The following is a 20,764-nucleotide window of genomic DNA, read 5'->3' as shown; positions in this document are numbered from 1 at the left end:
CTTTCTAATGAGCCTCCAGCCAAGCCCATTATAAGCTCTTGTTAATTAAATAAACGAAGTAGCCTTGTCTTTGCCTGAAGGATAACGCACCGAGCCAAGGCCCTGTGGTTAGTGGAGCAATTAGCCAAATATGCATTTTACAGATTGTGTTCATTACTGCGCTTGTGACTGTTTCATCAATTTGTTCTTTGTTCTAAGTAAAACAAACCAAACCACCTTCTTGACTTTCTCATGGTATTATCTGCAACCCCCACCCCAATTTTTCTACAGCTGGCCATGAAGCACAAGTGTTAGACCACTGCCAAAACCAACTGGGCTGGGAGGGGGGTTCTCCATCCGCCAGTCGCAGTAGAGGAGGAGGATTGCAGGTTTATTCTTTTTAAAGGTTTTAATATAATTTCTCTTTGTTAACAGTGTTAGCATTATAATGTTTTGTTGTATTCCGCTGCATCCTCTGAAATGCTCACATCTAACAAAGGGGAGGTGACCTCTAGTACTGTACTTCAGAATGTTTGAGGCTTCTGTTTGCCAAAAGACATTAAGCCACAGCTAAGACTGTATTAGATAAACATGCTCACTCAAAACCCTTCTAGCTTTTACATGGTCAGAGACGAGATGCAGCTCGTCTCCCCGGTATGTTAATTTATTGAGCCCTACACCAAACACTACATCTGAACGTTAGAAAGTGAAAGCATTCCATTTATTTTCAGCGTTCTTTGACTCCTCACCATCTCATTTTTCTTTCCATTCAAAATTTTATTAACAGTATGTTTTTCCAGCATATTGTTTCATAAGCAGCAAATTAGACAGAGTGGGTTATGCTGATGTAGAATAGTGGTGACACATGTTAGTCCTCTCCTAGACCTCCTGCCATTTAAACAACCAAAACAACATGTTTTGTTATACAAATATACAGTTGCCAACATTTTTGGAAGTGTACTTGAAGAACTCTGTTGTAAGATTAGACTCTTTCATTACAGTAATTTATGTTCAGAGGAGACAGTCCAGTAAACCAGCTTCTGCATTGTAAAACGCAAACTATGTCGTTCTGTAGTACTGTTATCGATGTCTATGGACCCACTTTGTCCCATCATGATGGGATGTTTTGAAACCACACATGGGTATACTGTACTTCACCATCAGACATACAGTACCCCTGCTTTATGCTGTCTCATCATTATAATGATGTGTGTATTAATGAAGCGCTGTCCCTCATAGCAGCGGCCTGTAGTAGTTCACGTCAGCTCTCTCTCACTAACTTTGGCTTCTCGTTAACAAGATACATCCTTCACAGTTGAGATTTCTTTTATATTTTTGGATTTTGTAATACATAAAGTTACAATGCACTGAAAACTTTATCTTGCAAAGCGCTGTTAGGTTCATAGAGAACTTTTCAGTTGCTGGCTCTTGATGTGCTTTTATTCCTCGTAACACTTAGGATGTTCATTGTTTTAATAAAAAATAAATTTCTATCACTCTGTGTCCTTTTTCTAACCAGCTTCACAAACACAAATGAACAGTGAGCTGTGGTCTTTTTCTGTGTGGTTCTCTGATGTGCTCAGTTCAGATTCATGCTACTACAGTATATTGTTTTTATGACATTGATCGCTATAACACTGTACGATGTTACATCTATCACAATAAAATGGTTCTTTATTAGCCTCTTTTACTGTTGTCTCATCTCTACAAATACTACTACTATTGTCTTCTATTACCCTTGTAAATAGTGGCAGACAATACTTGATTTTGTCAGTAACTCTAACTGTGAAAAAGAACATTACTTTCGCTAGTAACAATACTTGCTCCAGGTAATCAATCAGTCATCAAGGTTAATAGTATCAAAGGTTTTATTGTCTGTGTTTAAGAGCAATGTGTGCATGAATGTTGCAGTAAAGACTGCCCTCATGTGGCGTGTTTAAAAACAAGACCAATCAAAAAATAAAGCAATAGTATCAAACCATTAATTAATAATAATAGTAATAATGACTGAAATTTGCAGCGTCCTGATCTATATTACATGCACACATTAAACTTTACATTATCTGGTACTTTTGGCATATACTGTATAAGTCTCTGAGGTTTGGCCCATTTACAGTAATGTTGTTGAAGCTATGCAGTAAATGTACAGTAAAGACAAGTGGAACGAGTAGAGTCATTGTTATCGTCATCGTGATCCTTCATCTTCTTTATTTTAGTAGTATGTGAGCAGCCTGTCAGTCTGATAAACAGCAGAGCACACGCGGCACGGGAACGCCTCCCCTAAGCTTCACAGCTGCGGACGGGGAGCTATCTGTCCCATAAACCCCATGTGACTTTGCCAACTCGCATCAATTACTCCCAGCTCTTAAAACGCACCTGGCATCTTTAAATCCTTCTGCCTGTCCGTCTCTGTGTCCTCAAACCACCGGGCTGCCACTTTCTACTCCTGTTCTCAGTTCCTGCTTCATGTCCTGACACCTGGACATGATTAGTTATGACAACGTGACCTGGTTCATTAGTTGTAGAGTCGCAGACCTATTTTAAATGTCATGTTTGCTAGTGTGTAATTATTAGTACCACTAGAGGGCGCACCAGCCTCATAGATGTACGTTAATGTTGACTGCCTTTCACACAGGGATGATTATTTTAATCTACAATGAGCTTCTTTCATATTTTACATGTGGTATCTCTTGTATGTTTAATCTATCAAAGTAATCACTATGGCTTGTAAGGAAGTATGTAGAATAAAGGATAGATTCAGGTTAAGTTATCTCATTCATGTGTTGCTGTGGGTATGTATGTATTGAATGATTTTACCATAAGACTAAGGGATTGTTCCATTGAGGTGTCGCCAGACGTGGTGCATTGACATTCCTGTCAGCCAGCGAGCTGGTTGCACATAAAGAGATGCTTGGTGGCTGCCTGGCTGGCCAACTGGCCTTGGGGGTAACTCCTTTTTAATCTGTCAACCTCCCAGAAGCTCCACAGGAGTAATTACTGTACAAGGTCCACCCAGGGGTGAGAGGGCTCAATGAATTGGGTCTGTACCTCTATTTCTCATTACATTACATACAAATCTCTGCAGTGTTTCTTGAGTAGTACTATTAGTCAGGACTGGATTTTGCCCCAATGTAGGAGGTTCAATCTCATGCATCTCCAAGGTCTTTCAGACAGCGGGATTTCACTCACACAACTCACAGCAATACAGAGGCTACAATCTTCATAGGTTTAGCAGAAATAAGAAAAACGTATAAAGTGCTCTTCTTTTACTTGGAGCCATTTCTCACTTTTCAGCCATTCAGCTTTTAGCTTTTTTCAAAATCTTTATTTTGTTGTTCTGGATCCTTAGATTGACCTCAGCTAGAAATAGGCATTCATCCCATAATTTCTCTCATTCTCTAGTTGAAGTAGTGTCTCTCTCTCCTCACTTCGATCAAGTGATCAACCACCAGCTGATCTTTTACCCTTTGATTTCATTCTTCTGTTCTTCTGGTTTTGCTCTCCTCAGCGCCTCTCGGCTTCTTTCATTTTATCCAAACACGCTGCAATTTTGGATTGTACATCTCATACAGAGCATAAACCGACTTGTGCTGAATGAGATTACAAGCAGCCATGTTGACACGCTCTCATGTAATCGTACTCGGCGTTGCTTGGTGGGCATTATGGGCAGCGCTGTGGCAAAACACTGAGGCTTGCACGAAACTAAGCACAGCTTGATTCGGGACGTGTAAATAACAGCTTTTGCATCGCCGCATACAGTTGAAGCCACAGTTTCCCCGTCTGAGCTGTTCTGAATAGTCACCTGGTAGGAAAAAGCAGGAGCTGCCTCATTTACCCGCAGTGTTATGCAGGAGGAGCGTTGTGGTTGGATACAGCAGACTTAGGAGGGAGGCAGCGTGCTTAGGAAGTCACCCCAGCGCCCGACCCACATGACTTGGCAGATGTGTAGAGAGGCAGAAAGCACAGCAACAGCTGCTTGCTCTAAATCGGGCCACCCATCCTCCCCATTCTATCCTCTGCCTGCGAGTTCCTGTGGAGTGCAATGTCAGCCATGTTTGAGTGATCATTCATTATCTCTGCCGCTACCTTGCATCATTTACTTTTATTGTTCAGCTGAAGCTGTTAAACGTCTTCACCTATTGTAAACCAGTTTTTTTTTTATGCTGAGCTTTGTGTGATGTGTAATTTTACACCAGATTAGATGACCTAATGTAATATATAGTACAGCCAAATGGATGTTTTGGAGCTTCTGTTGTAAATGACGTATCGGCGTGAAGAGAGATCTGCAGTGACCCACTTCCTTGTGGACCATTTTATGCCATTTACAGTACGCTTCCCAGCAAACTGTATGCAGAGGTTTACACAGCCACTCATGATGCTGCACTGAAGCCCACAGTTGATGGTTTGTGTTTGTCATACTGCACGTCTCATGGTGCGGCACCATTAGCGCAGACCGTTCTCCCAGTGTATTCAGCTGTTCCAATATTGACTTGAGTGGAGGAGCAGATCGTCTGCAATGCAAGCGCTGTCTTCTGGTAGCACCTAATGTCCCTCCCTCCACTGTAGCGATGAAGGGGCCACATTAGTTACACAGTGGGTCTCAGGTTTTCTCTGGTTCCATTTGAGGTGATCAGGTGCAGATTTGAAATAATTTACATAGTTTTTTTCTATCAGAAGCTTTAGTTTGATTTCTTGTAATGTTGAATTAATAGTCATCTTTAAATGCTTACATGAAACTAAATATTACTGTGTTTTAATGCAAATTAGTTTACGCACATCACTGAATGAAAAGTGTGTTAAACTTTGACACTTTTTGGTTTCCTGATAGAGGTCATAAAGTACTGTTATTGGTTCCACTAATTGCAGGCTGTTAATTATCTTTACACATTAGCTCCTGTCCATCTGAATTCCGATTGATCCGTTACTGCAGGAGGGTAGTGATTGGTTAAAGCCCTGTGTTGTTTGTGTGCTTGGCATGAATTGGTTTATACAGTCATATAATATCTGTTGTATTATGCATAGTCTCATTAAAGCAACTGGTAAAAGCCTGTGATCCTGTGGGTCCCTGCGCAGACTGAGCAGGACATCAGTATGCAGGACATAGGGAGACAGCTTTGCAGCGCAGGCTGCACGGAGCCTCTAAATCATGGTGTAATATGCAGGGAGGGAGAATTCATAACAAAACCTGCCACTTCCTATTTGTCTATGATACATCACAGCAGCCTTGTTAATATTCTCTAAATTTCCACTGGAGGACTGGGTGGTAGCGAGACGCGTTGTTGTAAGTCTGGTGGGTTTTTCCTCTGTGTCTGAACCGTGGGCCACTGCAGTGCCAAGCTGTGAAGCAGCAGGACTTTGCATCTGTCTCTCTATTGACTTAGGAGATTTATCTCCCGGGCAAAGATGCAGCACCTAAAACCGTGCATCAGCAAAGTAACGACAGCCGCGGCGCTCGCACCGGGGGGCAGCAATTAACATGAATTAATCATATTGATTTAGGCTCCGTCCTCCCTGCTTAGGGCTCTGTCGTCTCGTGCTGTACGTTCTCACTCAGCCAGACACTTACAGCCGCACTAAAAAGCAATCTTTCATACCCGACACTAGTTTTGTCTTGGTTAATGGGCTGAAAATGATTTCTTATCACAGGTGTTGCCAAACAAGTAGAGAGAGAGAGAGAGCACGGTCTTTATTAGAGGAGAGGCTGAAACAGGACAAATAGTGCACAAGGAAAGGTTATTCTAAACAGTCAAATAGTTCTCCATCTTCTGAGCCTTATATCCATAAGGTGCTGTTTTTGGGCTGTCCATATTAAGCTCAGCATCCTGCATGCAAACACTAGCTCCACCACTGAGGGGCACTGCAGCTCAAGCAGACTCCCGTGGAGCAGAAGAACCTGCTGAACCTTTAGGAGCAAGGGCCGGCCGCGACAGCATTAGCTGCTCGTTCCAGCCCCTAAAAGTTACTCAGGATACCTATATTTGCTGAGTTGCCTCCTCCCTCCGCTACGCTCTTTACCGCAATACGACTTTTCCCCCACAACTCCCAAAGAAACTTCTTTGCGCCTTCCGCGTGGGCCATGCTGCTTCCTCCTTCTGTTTCCTTAAAGGCGTCCAGTCCAATCCAGCTACAGTCAATCTAATCCCTCTAATTCAGTTAATCTAATTTTCTGGACGTGGTCACACTGCTGATCTCCACTACGAGTCCTCTACAATCTCTCTACGCACTCTGATCTCTGCCCAAATGGCCCGCGGTCTGCACTTGCACTGTATGTGACACTCGTTTGATGGAGCTTCTTAAGTGATCAGTGGGATTCAAGGATGCTGCGATAGACGCCAGCGTTTTTTGCTTGTGATTGTGTTGAGCTGGCTTTTTATTTAGCATTAATCAGTGGACTGGTAGATCGTATTTCTGGTTCGTTGCGAGCAGCCATTAATAAACATCGTTTATGATGCGTGTCTCACTCCGGGTGCAGTACACGCGTGTTTCAGGGATTACCGAGGTCTATTAGCAGATAACGGGGTCTTTCTCAGTGGGAATCGCTGGAGATAGGGTATGTAGGTTAAACACTATGCTTTTTAATCACATTCACTGATGAACTCAGTGGTCCTCGCCTCTTGCAGCACGTTTCAGTTCTTCTCACAGTATCATAAACACTTGTTTCATCCTTCTCGTCTCCCTGTTTTCTGCCTCATCCACTCCTGGCTGCGGCGCGTCTCTGCAGTGATTGTCAAAAGAGAGAAAGTGTTTTATCCACATACAAAGCGTCTACTTTACACGTCCCCCTTTAAGCTGTTACCGCGTGGAAATGCGGGAGGCAGGACAAACAGTCCCGTTTGCATAGGGCAGCAGAAACGGTGGCTCGACGGGAGGATTAGGGCCAGGCCACGCAGACACTGACAGGAGGTGCTGGGAAAAGTGGGCCGGATGGGACACACCTCGTCATATCTGCCTGTGTCCGTCTCTCTCTTTCTCTCTCTCTCATTTCATCTGTCACTTTGACAGTTTTCCTCTCTTTGGATCTCCTCTGCTCTAAATTCCCGTCTTGCTCACATACCTCACTTCTACTCAGCTCTTTTTTCCTCTGTCCATTCAACTCGCCACCTATGGTGCTTATAGGTCAACTGTCCAATAAATTCAAGTCCGTCTTATTTAATTCCCTCCCCAGTGGGTGTCAGGAAAGCGAGTTACCTGCTGCAGCTCACTTATTAGAATGGCTGCTGCGTGCAGTTCAGACCTGCTCAGCCGATAAACTGCAGGAGGGGAGATTAGAGGAGAGATGTCTAATGAATAGCTTTGTGAATGAGTGAGTGGAAGGACTGCATGCGACCGTGAATAGTTTAATTTTAGTCGGGTCGATAGACGTAAACAGAATTCTAATATGTCTTGTCACTGTCTCGGCAGATGAGACAAATCATTACTTCTAATCCTCACTGATGCAGGTGTCCCTCCACAGTACACTCGGTTCCTTTACTTCAGTTTAACCTCCCTTCCCCAGTGAAATATGAACGCGTTCAGGATGACTGCAATGCAGCTGAAACAACAGCCACGGTCTTTTTCCTACATCAGACGAAAGGGAGGGTGGCCTGTCGTCCGGGCTTGCGCCGAGGCTTAAGCAGACCTGTGCTTTCAGGATGTGATTCGGGCTGGGTCAGCTGAGCTGGCGTCGTCTGGCTTTACAGAATACAGCTAGAGGAGCCTCCAGCACATAAAATAAAACCATGAACGTAATCATAATAATAATACTATTGAATAAAAATGATGTTGGGTGACGTAGTGGATCTCCAGGAGTCCCTGGGTCCAAACGAGTCAGTTGACCTCTCTATAGGAGAAACCTGGAGATTGTTGTAGGCCAGCGTTAGAATGGTGCAGCTGAACTTTCATTTTGCGGGGTGAACGTAATAACTGTTAATACGCCACCCATCACCTGTTCACAGCGTCACGGCCTGGCAGTTTTGATTAGCTGTCGTGTTTCACGCTGGTGAAAGGAACCTTTTCATTCAGTTCAACATTCCTCAGTATGTTTGACATCTTATGTATTAACCCATATTGTGTTGTACTATAAAGGAAATGTGCATGCTGATATTGAAATAGCAGGGGCTCAGTGGTAAATACGTTTACATACGTAAATAAATAGCATTATGAGAAGGACCTTGGCTTCTTAAATGCCCTCAGTGACCTTTCCTTATTCATTGCATTTCTGACAAAATGTCAGTTCCTCCTGTGCCTCTTGGTCTCAGACAGCCATTACTGCCCTTCTTTCTCCTCTCATTCCCCGCCTTTCTCCCGTTTGCCTCAATCCCCCGACGAAGAGCAATACTGCTGATGCATCACAACACCAGCTAATGTGTTTAAATGACAGATTAGGAGAGTAACTCAATTTGTGTCTAATACAGTATGTAGTGTTTGTTAGCAATTTAATAAAGCCTCCTCCTCCTTTGCTTCTTCGCAGCCCCTCCCCCCTTCTGCACACCCTTCCCCCTAACCTGTATCTGCCGCAATGAGCTCCCAGCCGGATCAGAAAGAAAGATGTGTGGTAGTCGTGTCTCCAGGGTTGTAACACAATTGCAGTAAGGGGCCACCAAGGCCTCCATGGTAATTGAATTGCGAAGCGGGGAAGCTGCAAGGTTTGGTAAGGCGCTCATTGACTCATTGATCGGCGCAAAGGGGCTTCAGGAATATGCCTCGCGGTTGTGGCCAATCAATCAAACAATTAGGCCCAGCCTGTGTAGCTGGCTGGGCTCCATTTAAGTCTAACCTCACACCTTGTAGTGCTGCACATTTCCAATTAATTGCCTCCCATCACCTCCCCGTGTCTGCCCAGGCTCGTCCTCTCACGGCGAGGGAAAGGTGACGTCTGCATCACTGCATTTGGAGAATTCAGGGGTTGGGAGAGAAATAGTTTGTGCTCAGTTAGACGAGGAGGTGTGGGGGTGTATTCAGCACGGCCTTTCCTGCACCCCCCGCTCCCAGTCTTACAGAGCAGTAAAACCATGTCCCACAATAGCGTCACAAGGATTATTTGGCGTTGGTGGCTCTGGATCCGCCGCTCTCCACCAGCCGTACTGTATGGCTATATTAATTTTGTTCACTATGACAGGGTCCTGTCACCTTAAGACAGCGCCTCCCTGGCATGTTGCCTTAGCTCGCATCTGTCAGGGGGACTAGTGGGGGTTTAATGTCTCTGTCTTGATTACGCTCAGCCTCTTTCCACCCCCCACCCTTTTTGCAGTTTCTCTTCCTTTTTCCAACCACCATCATTTTGTGGTGTACTGTAACATTGAAGGGTTTAGGAGACACTATACTGTAAGTCCAATGTGAGAAATCTTGGGTGTCTGCTGAAAGTGTGCCTCTGGTTTCTTCTTTTTTTTTCAGGACGTGCCCTTAATCTTTCCAAATAGCCACCTGGCTTGATTTGTGACCTTGAGGAAACGTCCGGTGCTGGAAGGGGGAGTGGGATATTTCTCCTCGTCCTCCTCTCTCACGCGCCACGTATGCACAAGTACCTGCGCGCATGACTCACATACAGCGCCCTCGACCACATGACAACTAGTGCATGTCGCATGGATGTCCTTGGGCTGTAAATGCACACAAACACACCATGTCAGGAGTGAAGGTCCTGGTATGTCACCAAATAAAGATTGAAGGTGTTGAGGAGTAATTCTGTCATCAAAGCGGCATCTGACAAACAGGCAGCGACAGTCGGACTGCTGCATGCAGCTAGAGCCAAAGAGATGTTGCAATAAATACTTCTTGCATTTTATTGGTATCCACAACACTCTGTGAATACAGATCAGTTTAAATTGATCCAGGTATTAATTTCTGTATACTGTCGACTTTTATTCCCAAAAGGAATACATGCATTTATCTGTGTGTGATCCTGTAGCTTACATGATTGCTTGGATGCAGACACATTGTTCATGTGTGCTCTTTGTTCTGCATAAGGTATGCGTGTGCATTTGTATTCATGTAAAGGTCTTGTCAACCTTTTGGAATATGTTTGTAAATCTGCATTTCGGAGGTGTCGGCATTGTTTTGCATATTTGCTTTGCGATAGTCCTTTGCACGGTTTGAGGGGAAGAGTTTGTGCGTGGGCGAGTCCATATTTAAGCAGATTTTTAGAAAATCTTTAAAGATGCAAACGGTTCTTTCTGCAAAGATTTTTAAAGAGAGAATGAGGCAAATTCTAACTATTATTTGAACCTTTAATTTTAAAGATGAATATTGTAAATTATTATTTTTATTAAAATAGGTACTGAATGTTTATTAATATTCATCTATGGTAATAATGAGTCAAAGGCTGGAGTCATTGCAATTAGCACACTGTAAGTTGAACTGAATAGGAACGAAGTGTTGGTTCTCCTGATATTTTTTCCTTCTTACATCATGTGTCTTTGGTCTAGTGGTTTTGAGTTTCCTTAGACACAGAAAGGAAGAAAGGTGGCGATGGCAGGCGTGGCTCAAAGTTGCTTCAGCCATGCTTTAGTAGAACATTTGCTCCATATTGAAGTCATCCCTGGCATGGCAGAAGCTTTTTTTAGCTGGGCAGCCCTGAACCTAGGCCAAGTCATTTTTAGTAGGATGTTGGGCCCTTTATCTTTTGGAGGTGTTGATTAGATGTTTTATTAATAACCTCTGAAAAGGCCCAGTGACCCTCACGTCTCAGATTCACACATTACAAACAAGCATCAAACTGGCTGTAACGAACTTCAAAAAATGAAGGGACCCATAGTTGTACAGCCTGATTGTACCAAATATATTGAGCAGGGCAATGTGTAACGTCAGCCTGTATCGAAACTCTCAACATATGTTTCTCTTGCTGCTGCCCGTCTTAGATGTTTTGTCCTAATAATTCTCATTACCTTCCGTCACTGGAAGAAACTGACTTGCTACTGTGGCCCCAAGTCGTGACAGCAGATGTACATGTACTGTATACCAGAGAACGGCTCAGGGTGATTCATGAGCTGTTTCTCTGACTTCTAGACATTTCCATCTGATAGTCACACCATACTGTTGACCATATCTTTTATTTTCTCCCTCTCTCCTTTGCGGCAGCGAACAGAAAATGGGAGCTGCTAATGACTATCACACTTTCAATCTCCAATTAGCTAAAGAGGGAAGCTGGTTAATTGCTTCTTATAATGTTCATCAGGCTGGTGCTAAGGCTCTGAGATACATTTTGCTTCACTGGGACGGTGATTTGCTCGACTAGGGTTCCTACTTCCCCTGTACAGTTGCCAAAACTGGATTGTTGGGACCTAATTAATTTTATATTTATCATTTGCCCCCATTCACTAGCGTTCTTGTTTCTGTCTGTTTAGTGCAACAAACACCAAATAGAGACTTTGCAAGAACCCGTCTGCATGTTGTCCATTTTCATGTTTGTGTCAAAACAGAAATACAGTAGGACTACATGCATCAAATTATTGTAGTAGGTAAACAGGGGTGCAAACATTTTGGCAAGCTGCAATAGTTCTGACTGCCTGACTGATGTCAGCATTTCAAAACACTCAGAACAGTGGATGCTGACAGTTGCATTTTGATGACGTGTGTGTGTGTGTGTGTGTGTGTGTGTGTGTGTGTGTGTGTGTGTGTGTGTGTGTGTGTGTGTGTGTGTGTGTGCGCCCCGTGCTCCTTCCCTGTCACATTGTGTGTGTAGAGTATGAAGAAACAGTGCATAAGAGCTGGATGTCCCATCTTTACTTTTAGACTCCAGCTTTGTCTGTGCTGAGTGTTGACACTGTGCAGATTCACTGTAGATGCTGCTGAGGAATCCCACAGGGATTCTATTAGGGACACTTCAACTGGGTGCTGAGGCTGAACTGCAGGCATACCACACACACACACACCCACACACACACACACTTCTCTCTCTATTGTTTTTCTTTCTGTAAATAGCCTCTACCAAGTTTGCTTATGTCCCTCGTATAGTTAGGAATTATTTTTAAGATTCTCTTTGTAGTACAAAGGCTGTACCTATAACTGACCAGTTGATGTGTCGACTCTGTTTGTAGTCCAGTCAAGTCATGAACCACACTAACACTAGTTCTAATGCTGAAGTAACTACTGTAACATAAAGATGTGCAGGAGGATGTGACAGTAACATATTGAACAGTTTAAAGAATTCAGATTGATCTCACTTGGAAGTCGTTACTAAATGACCCACATGATGGTCAACACCAAATCAATACATGACCCTATTGACAAAACACAAATCAATAGCCAATTTTGTTATCATGGGCTGAATGAATCCAGTCTGAAATGCTCCTCTGTCCTCATGTGGCAGGCTGACGTGAATCTAAAGCTTCTACCTGTCAGCGGGGCTGGTATGTTTTTGTATGTGTCAGCAGCTACAGTTAATTCATATTGTGCTTATTTTCCCCCAACAAGTGCATTCGTGCAGGCCTATGGGAAAAAAAGACTGGGAGCATACACACAATCAGTGTGAGAGCAGTTACAGTTCACCCTGCAGTGAGCACACATGCTATTTGACTGTCATTGGAAATGTATGAAGCAAGAGAGGGAATATGACAGTGAAGGAGCACAGCACACACAGCCCCTGCTAAATCCTCCCTCAGGTCCTCTTCTACATTGCTGCGGAGCATTTGGGAGCGAGAGGGTGAAATAAAAATTGCTCGGTTGAGTGATTGAGGGCTCATTTTCTTTATTAGTGGATTTAGAGTCATTAAGCTGGTTATTTCTTGTTAATTTTCCTTTCTGCAAGTCATGTCCACCAGCCTCAGTGGAGGAATATGGATGTACAAAAACGCTTTGTACTGCATAGAAACATGATTGATATTAAATTTGGCCATTTTCTTTTTGCATTTATGAAATTTTGAGCTTTGCAGTGCTGATACTGGTATAGAGTAATTCCCCGGAGCTATTGTGAGCCATTTGAACAACACTTTTGCATTGGCTTGGTGGGAGGTACTGTACCTGCTGAGGATCAATAAAGGAAATGCTATTCTGTCTGTTTTCAACTGGGCTGCATCAACCATTAAGCCTTTAATTACAGTCTCCCCCTGCAACCGCAAGGCTCTGCAGTTCACTGACAAACACAGATGAATGCATGTTCCTAACAGATATGTGCAAGTACATACACATGCAACTGTCAATGCTGTTTGTCCACACAGCTGTATACATAGCTCAAGCCCAGAGATCAGGGCGTTGTTCTAGTATTTGGATAGCTGAGGATGACTAGCGATGTGTTTGGCTCTTACTCAGCTACCAGATGACCTTCATTCACATTTATCTGGACAGCTCGGATCCCTGGCTGGGTCGGTAGGGCCCACTAGCTGCTCTTCTCTATGATCCTGGCCCTGAAACAGATCAGTCTCAAACACAGGAGGCAGCAGGGAGGGGGAGATGAGAGGAGAACTCAAGGTGAATGAGGCAGAGGGATTCACGAGAAAATAAGATGAGGCGGAATAGACAAGCAAATTAAATAAGATGCAAAGAATGAAAATGAAGCAGGAAGCCAGATGGTGAGACGTGCAGAGTTAAGAAGCAGAAATAAAGCAGAGCGAGGTAGACACAGCACGGAGGAGAGAGAGAGCGAACGTCCTCGCAGAAAGTGCATTTATGCATGAAGCATCCCCGCCCTCACGCAACATAGCAGCAATACAGGTCTAATTATGACAACATGCAACATACAGCCTTATTAGGCACAGAAATCTGCTCGTAGTGTTAGTTGTTGCAGACAACTGGTCTTGTATCACATCTTGAGCCTTAAACAGCCTTACAGTGCAACCTTCAAGTGATCAATGGCCAACACCAACAGGGCTTGTTGCCTACTATGACCTAAAAGCGATGCCTGTTCCTCCTGACGTACACTAATAGAACTAATACTGAAATTTTGGCTTCCAGGTTAAATGCCACTGTGTAGAAAGGTTGTGTGCCTTTATATCCAGCACCTCTGCATCCAAGCTGTTGTTTCTTTCTGCATGTTTTTTTTGTAAATCTTTTGCTGCAGTGTCCACGCACTCAATTAATAAATGCGCTCTAAAATGTAATTACACTACATTTTTAGAGATTCTGCCTGATGCTTAACCAACGTTCATGTAGTTTGGTTGCACCGGCTTGTGTAAGTCCTGTCGACATGGGCCCAGATACTATTGGCTTGCCTTAGTGTTAAGCTGATTGTTCCTCATTAGAAAGGTGGATTAGATCAGGGCTGTGAACCTGGTCAAAGACACATTGACCTTCTAAGTGTTGCTTCCCACTGTACCTTCAAATTAAAATGAGGATGTGGAAGCTCCATTCATCCTTGGTCAACTGCTGCCTCTCACCGGCTTCCTGTGTTTATGTGGAGGGATGACGTCACTCCTCAATTAGACATTACTGATTCATAGATGCGTAATTACTGCTTTATTACTAATTTATTGCTCTCTTCTAATCGCTGTCAGTCCAAAATGAATCATGATTGAAATTTATGACACACGTCATACTGTATAATTAAGGTGCAGATTTATCTTATACTATGACGTTTGTAGCTCTACATTAACACTCGTGACATCAGTTGTAAGAATGAGTAATGGTGAAAACGAATTATACAGAGGTTTATCTGAAAAGAGAGACAGATGAGGAAAGAGATACAGTATGCACCATTAAGTCAATCTGTCATTAAGATGTATAATATGTGAACACCGCTTATTTATTTAACTTTGGTAAAGGTCACACAAGATGAATCTGATTCATATATGATGTCATCCAACTTCTCAAGATGACAAAGCAGAGGCAAGACATGCTTTATGTGCCTATAGTGACTAATGTGGCTGTGAGCACTGAGCCAGGGGGCTCGTGGGTTTCATGTGTCACACTAGGAAAGGACTCCAATCCCCCACAAACATTTACATCAATGCTACTTCTTGATCAGGCCAACTGTTTCCTAAAAGCATTAGGCACCGGAACGAATCTGCCATGATTTGTAAAGTAACACCGATAGATATGAAAACAAATAAGTCTGAGCCAAGCTTTGGTGGTTGTCACGGGGATAGGAGGAGAGAGAGAATGGAGGGATGCAGAACAGAGGGAGCGGAGAATTGATGGGACTTGGTTATGCCTTCAGGTTGCTGTGTGACATTGGCTCTCTATGACAGGCTCTGTTCCACTAGGAGACACCAAACACTGACAGCTGCGTGTGTTCTTGTGCATGTGCGTTGAAACGGAGCGAATAACCGTGCTCCCAAACAGGGACATCGTCCAAAAAAAACAGCCAGTCATTAGACTTTTCTGCTATTAGATGCACAGCAATGATCCTGATGATCCTGGGGAGGCAGCGAACGGGGGGGGATACGCTCGCACTGTGTACACTGACAAAGTGGAGGAATTAGTGAAATCAGACGTTTGTCCCTCCATTTGCTCAGCCAGCAAGGCTTAATTACTCACTGCCTTACTCTGGCAGATTTGAGGCTCCCTCCTGATTACTGTAACTCTGAGAAGCTTTTGATGTGTCACTGTGTTGCCGCTGCACAAGTTGTGCTACGCAGCTACACACAGCTACACACAGTTCATGGTAAACAATGAGCAAACACAAAGTGCGTCTTCCAACTATTACACACATTCATCAGGGTGGTTTAAGGTCAGGACACAGGACAGTAGTAGCACTTACACATATTTTACATATTTTTAATATGTGCTTCTATAGGCTTGGAATCATTTTGCCTGGAAGCCATTTTGTTTTTGTAAGTGTAGGTAAAAGCAAAACCAAGGATGAGCCAAAATCCTTTCTAAGCCTGTGTAGTTATACTGTAGCTGCTCTCCCTGATGCCAGCCAGGCACATGAGCAAGATTAAAGACCTGCGATGAAGAGTAATTGCTTCTTCGGCCAAGACACAGTACAGTGGGTGATTTGGGTGATCTGTTCATTCTGCCTTGGCGGCACATTGACTCGTGGATTTACATCTAAGTGGACGTCAGCCTGTCTGTCTGTCTGCCTGCCTCTCTATCAGCTCACATTCGCCATTTGTCAAATAGGATTCGTCATTTAGGCCTAATTTATCATAGGCCTGTACCTGCTGATGGATATGCTGAAGGAAATGTAGGAGTGAGACACTAGGGTGCGTCAGAAAGCGTGCTAGAACCTGGGAGTCGCTTTTCTGCAAGCCTAAGCCACAAGCTTTACTCCAAAGAGCTCCCAGGTTCCTCTCAATGACTGGTGTAGGCTTACTGAACTGATTGCATGGCAGTCCTGCATGTACTTTAGGTACTTGTTCAGTATGCACCAGTAGTGTAGACACTGAAGCATGTTTGTCCATCTGGCCTGATCTGTGCTTTTCACCTTTCGGCCTCCTCTCGCTCACACACCAAACTGCTTGTTGTGCATTCATGTAAAAGCTATCGATTTTCGACCTCTTCATTTCTCACTGAATCAATAACTGTCCAGGACAATGCATGTGGACACGCAGCTAAAATCAGGGAACAAGGCCTTGGATGTCTTTTTTTTTAATCTCTGGGTTACACAAAAAAAACAACAACACAGATTGCTTATTTTGTAGCTTTAATTTAATTGTTTAATGGAAGACAGAAGGAGCTCATGGTGTTACGGAGTGTACTTTGAATGATGTGTTTACTGTAAACTTTGTTGCCAGTGAGAAATGTAAATTCAATATAAACTAAAGTAATAAACAATTGCAATAAATAATTAATAATAAATAAACAAGTAGTGCATGTGCATAAACCCTCTCAACTATAGTATGAGTGAATGTTATTGTAGCAAATAGTTATTCCCAGTTTTAATTACTGTGTGCATTAAACGTCCTTGAGCTGTGATAGAGGTTTAATAACTTCAGTTTTAAAAAATATCATTACTGTGACTCATTAATTATTCATAAAGTCTAAATGAATAGCAGCGGTGGGTAATTAGAGGTTTGTTAATACACACACTAATCCTTTGTGGAGCCTGAAACACTGACTGACAGCTGTCAGATTTATATACCGTATTTACTGTTTCCCCAGTTGTTTGACTACCAATCATACTCTGTCATGTGTTATATTAGGTGCTGCGTCTGATTAAACGCTCTGCATATTGTGTTTTGTGTGTGACGCTGCAGATTACTGAGGCTTATGGTTGTTTGTATATCTGATATTATGAAGCGATTTATGTTTAAGCTTTCAGCTGGTTGAGCTGCTTCTGTTCACCTAGACATAATAATGTAATCAACCTTTCAGCTGTCAAACTTTAAATAAAATGTATGTATACTGCTACTTTATAGCTCCAATGACTCTATCATTGACATGTTGCACTTTTCCTGTATAAATCTCTGTCCTTCAATGGAAATTTAGTTCAATTTATTAGACTGCAATTCCTGTATTTATAGGATACTGTACTTTTGCTAACACATCATTTTCCTTTTCAAAAGTCAAGCTTGTCAAAATATTAAAGCCCGGAATCTTTGTACATGGGTTGACTAAAATTGCCAGAAAAGCCAGCAAGGCATTCAGAATGGATGAAATAGAAAAGTAAACGTGAAGCAGGGGAAATAAGTGGGACAGAGCGCTGCCAGCACCTGCTGTTGCCCGTCCTATCCCATAACCCCTTTCTTCCTGTCAACACCATAGAGGAGCGCCGCTGCACACAGGGCAGGTGACACCTCCACTGCTCACAGCAATATTGCATGTACCGTGTGCAAACACACGCATGCACATTCACATTACAAGCTGTGTCTGAGTGTATGTGAATGTCCTTGTGCTTTAAATGAGTCATGACTGAGGTCTCCTGTAAAAAAAGAAAGGTACTTACTTCCTGCAATAATGAATTTAGTTTGAAGGTTGTTAAGCCAGGTATTTTTGCGTTATGTGCTACTACTGGAGAAATGTATTAAACCCATCATTACAGTAGCTGGTGACACGCCTCCATTTGATTTGACTCCGTTACACACATACTGCACTACTTGGTGAGTCGATTGTGTCTGGAGCGTAGCCTGTAGTCTGGAGCTTCTAGGGACCTCATGTATAAATTGCAGCCCAAACAGCGTAAAACGATTTCCCTCTGGGGTTTCCATGCTGCATTAGTGCAACAGTTGCAGCCTAACATATAGACACTCTTATTCGCATGTGCACACGTTTAGCTGGGCAAGAGGCCAATGAATGGATCCTAGAAGGAATCATGTAGAATGATCTAGGGAGCAAGATCTCTCCAATGCTCACACTCAAACAACTGATTTATATGGAGCCTTAAACATTAGAAGGTTTGATGTAATAGTAATATGTAATGATGTGGATATCTGGTTAGTTCGTACTAAACTATGCAAAAGGGCAATTTTTCCTATTATGAAGGCTTTTTGGGTGTTTTGGGATGATGTAATACCAGACTTGTCATAGAGGCTGTTGGACAAATCTCCAGTTTTAAGAACATGGTTTCTTGCTGTAAAATGTTGAAACGTGCCTTTAATGTAGAACTCCACCTGGGCCAACCGTCCTGTCAGCTCTGCATAAACACACACACACACCCACACACAAATCTGCCCCGAGCTGACAAGCTCAGCAGGACCGGGCCTTCTTCCTCTTCATCATTTATTCACCAACACAGCACACTGTGGCCGGCACATCCTATAGAGCAAACATTTATTCTCAGCATTCTTCAATTTCCCCCACAAAGCTTTTTCCAGCCTCCTCATGGCCTTTTCACCATGCAGAGTGCCGGCCATATTGGTTCCGTAAGCCAATTTTGGATGGCTGGCATATTGTGAGCGGGTCCAATAGTGCTGAGGGGAGATAATGGTGTAACTCAATGCATGCATGCACGGACAGTGTTATGTATTAACCGACAGGATGGAGTTGTGTGTTTGACAGCATGTTTAAATTCATCATCTGCAGACAAAGCGCATTGAGCCATGCAGGAGGACCTTCAAGTAAATACATGAGTAGTTATGCAGGAAATCTTTGTTATTATTATAGTCAGTCAATAAGAAACACGGAATAAAATATAATATGATTCATTATAATATGAAAACAAGAGTCATCCTTTAAATATGGAGTATTATTTTTCTGCATACGCCCCTGTGGCCTAATGTGGAAGCTGGTTAATTCACTGACATTTGAACATTAATACTCGCATCTAACACCTACTCTTATACTTCACCTGTGAAGCTCATCGCCCATGGGTTCTGTTTTTTAATAGCAAGGCATACAAACGAGATTCTACACTGATGTATTTCATACATCCTTTATTTGGCAAACTCGTTCTGTGGCGAATTGCTACTCACGCCCGTGTCTCATGAATTTCCCTCTAATGATATTCATTTTGTGTGCCTGCTAGATAGTTTTTCAGATGCAAATGAAATTAAAGCAAGGGCAACATCATTAGTATGCCCCTGAAGTTAATATGTGATGGTGAGGTAACTTCATGGCCCATTGGTACTGTGGTTTGTGGGAAAATAATGGAGGGAGGTGGCATCGGGGTTGATGATTTCCCGCACATGCGTTAGTCATCAGTGCCACATATAATGGGGGGGGGGGGCATTAATGAAGTCGAGGGGAGAGGGAGGAAGTCTCCGACACAGAGCTGGAATCTGTCTAGATGTAGCTATGACATTGTCCCCCAGTGTAAATCCCGCTGCCCTCCCTCCTGACCTCTGACCTCGAGCAGCTCAGTTATGCAAAAGGGCCACAGAGTTCGATTAGAGAATGGATGACGCTGCAGACCTTAGCCTGCAGCTCGACTGGGACGTGTGCTCCCTTGCTGTACTGTAGGTCAGAATGTACCGGCAAGCATGCGTGGCACACGCTGAAACGCACCACGCTATTGGAGATTAGTCATTTGAGTTACAGCGGGATATGACAAGTTCAAGGCTGCCGTGGGTCTGACGTGGAAATAGAGTTGTAATTAGAAAGGCTTGAGCCGGAGGGGGTGGCGGTCATTACCCTGTAGATTTTCAGCAGGATTATTCCACCAGCCTCTGATTCAAGATGATCCATAAAAGCCCCGTGACGGTTGCTCCCCCGTCGCTTCCCAGGGAGCTGTAGCACCAGGTTGATGCAGCGCCTCTTATTGGGATGCGCCGCTTTGCACGGCCTGCTTGTGTCGTGCAGCAGCACTGGGTGTGGCACCCTCTGCTTCTGCTGCATGGCTGCTCAAAGGTTAGACCCCCTCCTGACCGGGACAGACGGCGGCTCAGCTCAGTTCCTTGTCGACCTTGAGGGATCGATGCCGAGGTAGTACAGCCGAGCCGGGAGCTCATAAATAAGGATGAAGGATGGCCCCAGAGGCCCAGCTTGAGGAGGGTGTGGGGGCGTGGCACAAAACACCCCGGCATGGAGAGACATGACACAGACACTCAGCTGCACCCAGATTAATTACGCCTGCCTGTTTCCACATTACCATCCAGCTCTCCCTCTGGGGAACCTTGACTCCATGAACCCCACATGCACTCATCTTCCCCCACGCACCACCGCCTCCGCCCACACATCGTAGACCATGTCAGGGGAACAGACAGGTCACTGTAACTCAGTCTTGTATTTTACAGCTTTAAGACACTCCGCCAGGCTGCACATTACAGTATTTATGCTACTTATACTTAGGTGTCACAGATGTTGTGTACATAACATAAACTAGATAAAATAAGGCTCCTTTCATCTCACTGCACGTGTGTAATTATACGTGCAATGCACTAGCACGCTCTGGAAGTGTTTTCACATTACCTGCATTATAACAGCGGCACATTCATCAGTCACCAATCTGTCTGCAGAGCTCTGGATATTGATGGGGCCCTTGAAAAATTGCTGTCATGGATAAGTCTTTGCCAACACGAGCCATAAAATGAGCTGTAGATCTATATGGAGGGTTAAT

At 43.7% G+C, this 20,764-nt stretch overlaps 1 protein-coding gene across 2 annotated transcripts in view; it reads left to right on the top strand.

Annotated features, from left to right (window-relative positions):
• Nucleotides 1-11,356, top strand: part of stxbp6 (syntaxin binding protein 6 (amisyn)) — a 38,926-nt gene extending 27,570 nt beyond the window's left edge. Inside the window, exon 6 of one of the 2 annotated variants that reach the window (XM_029138798.3) lies at nucleotides 9,352-11,356. In XM_029138798.3, coding sequence (XP_028994631.1) covers nucleotides 9,352-9,390 — 39 coding nt within the window. In that variant the 3' untranslated portion in view covers nucleotides 9,391-11,356. Of the gene's footprint in view, nucleotides 1-270; nucleotides 1,663-9,351 lie in introns of those variants that run through there. The other variant, XM_029138799.3, reaches the window with a different exon arrangement.
• Nucleotides 11,357-20,764: the final 9,408 nt, after the last annotated feature.

The sequence above is a fragment of the Betta splendens genome, chromosome 22 (assembly GCF_900634795.4).
Source record: "Betta splendens chromosome 22, fBetSpl5.4, whole genome shotgun sequence".
In the NCBI taxonomy this organism is placed as follows: domain Eukaryota; kingdom Metazoa; phylum Chordata; class Actinopteri; order Anabantiformes; family Osphronemidae; genus Betta; species Betta splendens.
The sequence above is the reverse complement of the archived record's forward strand: the minus strand, read 5'-3'. Positions and strand labels throughout refer to the sequence as shown.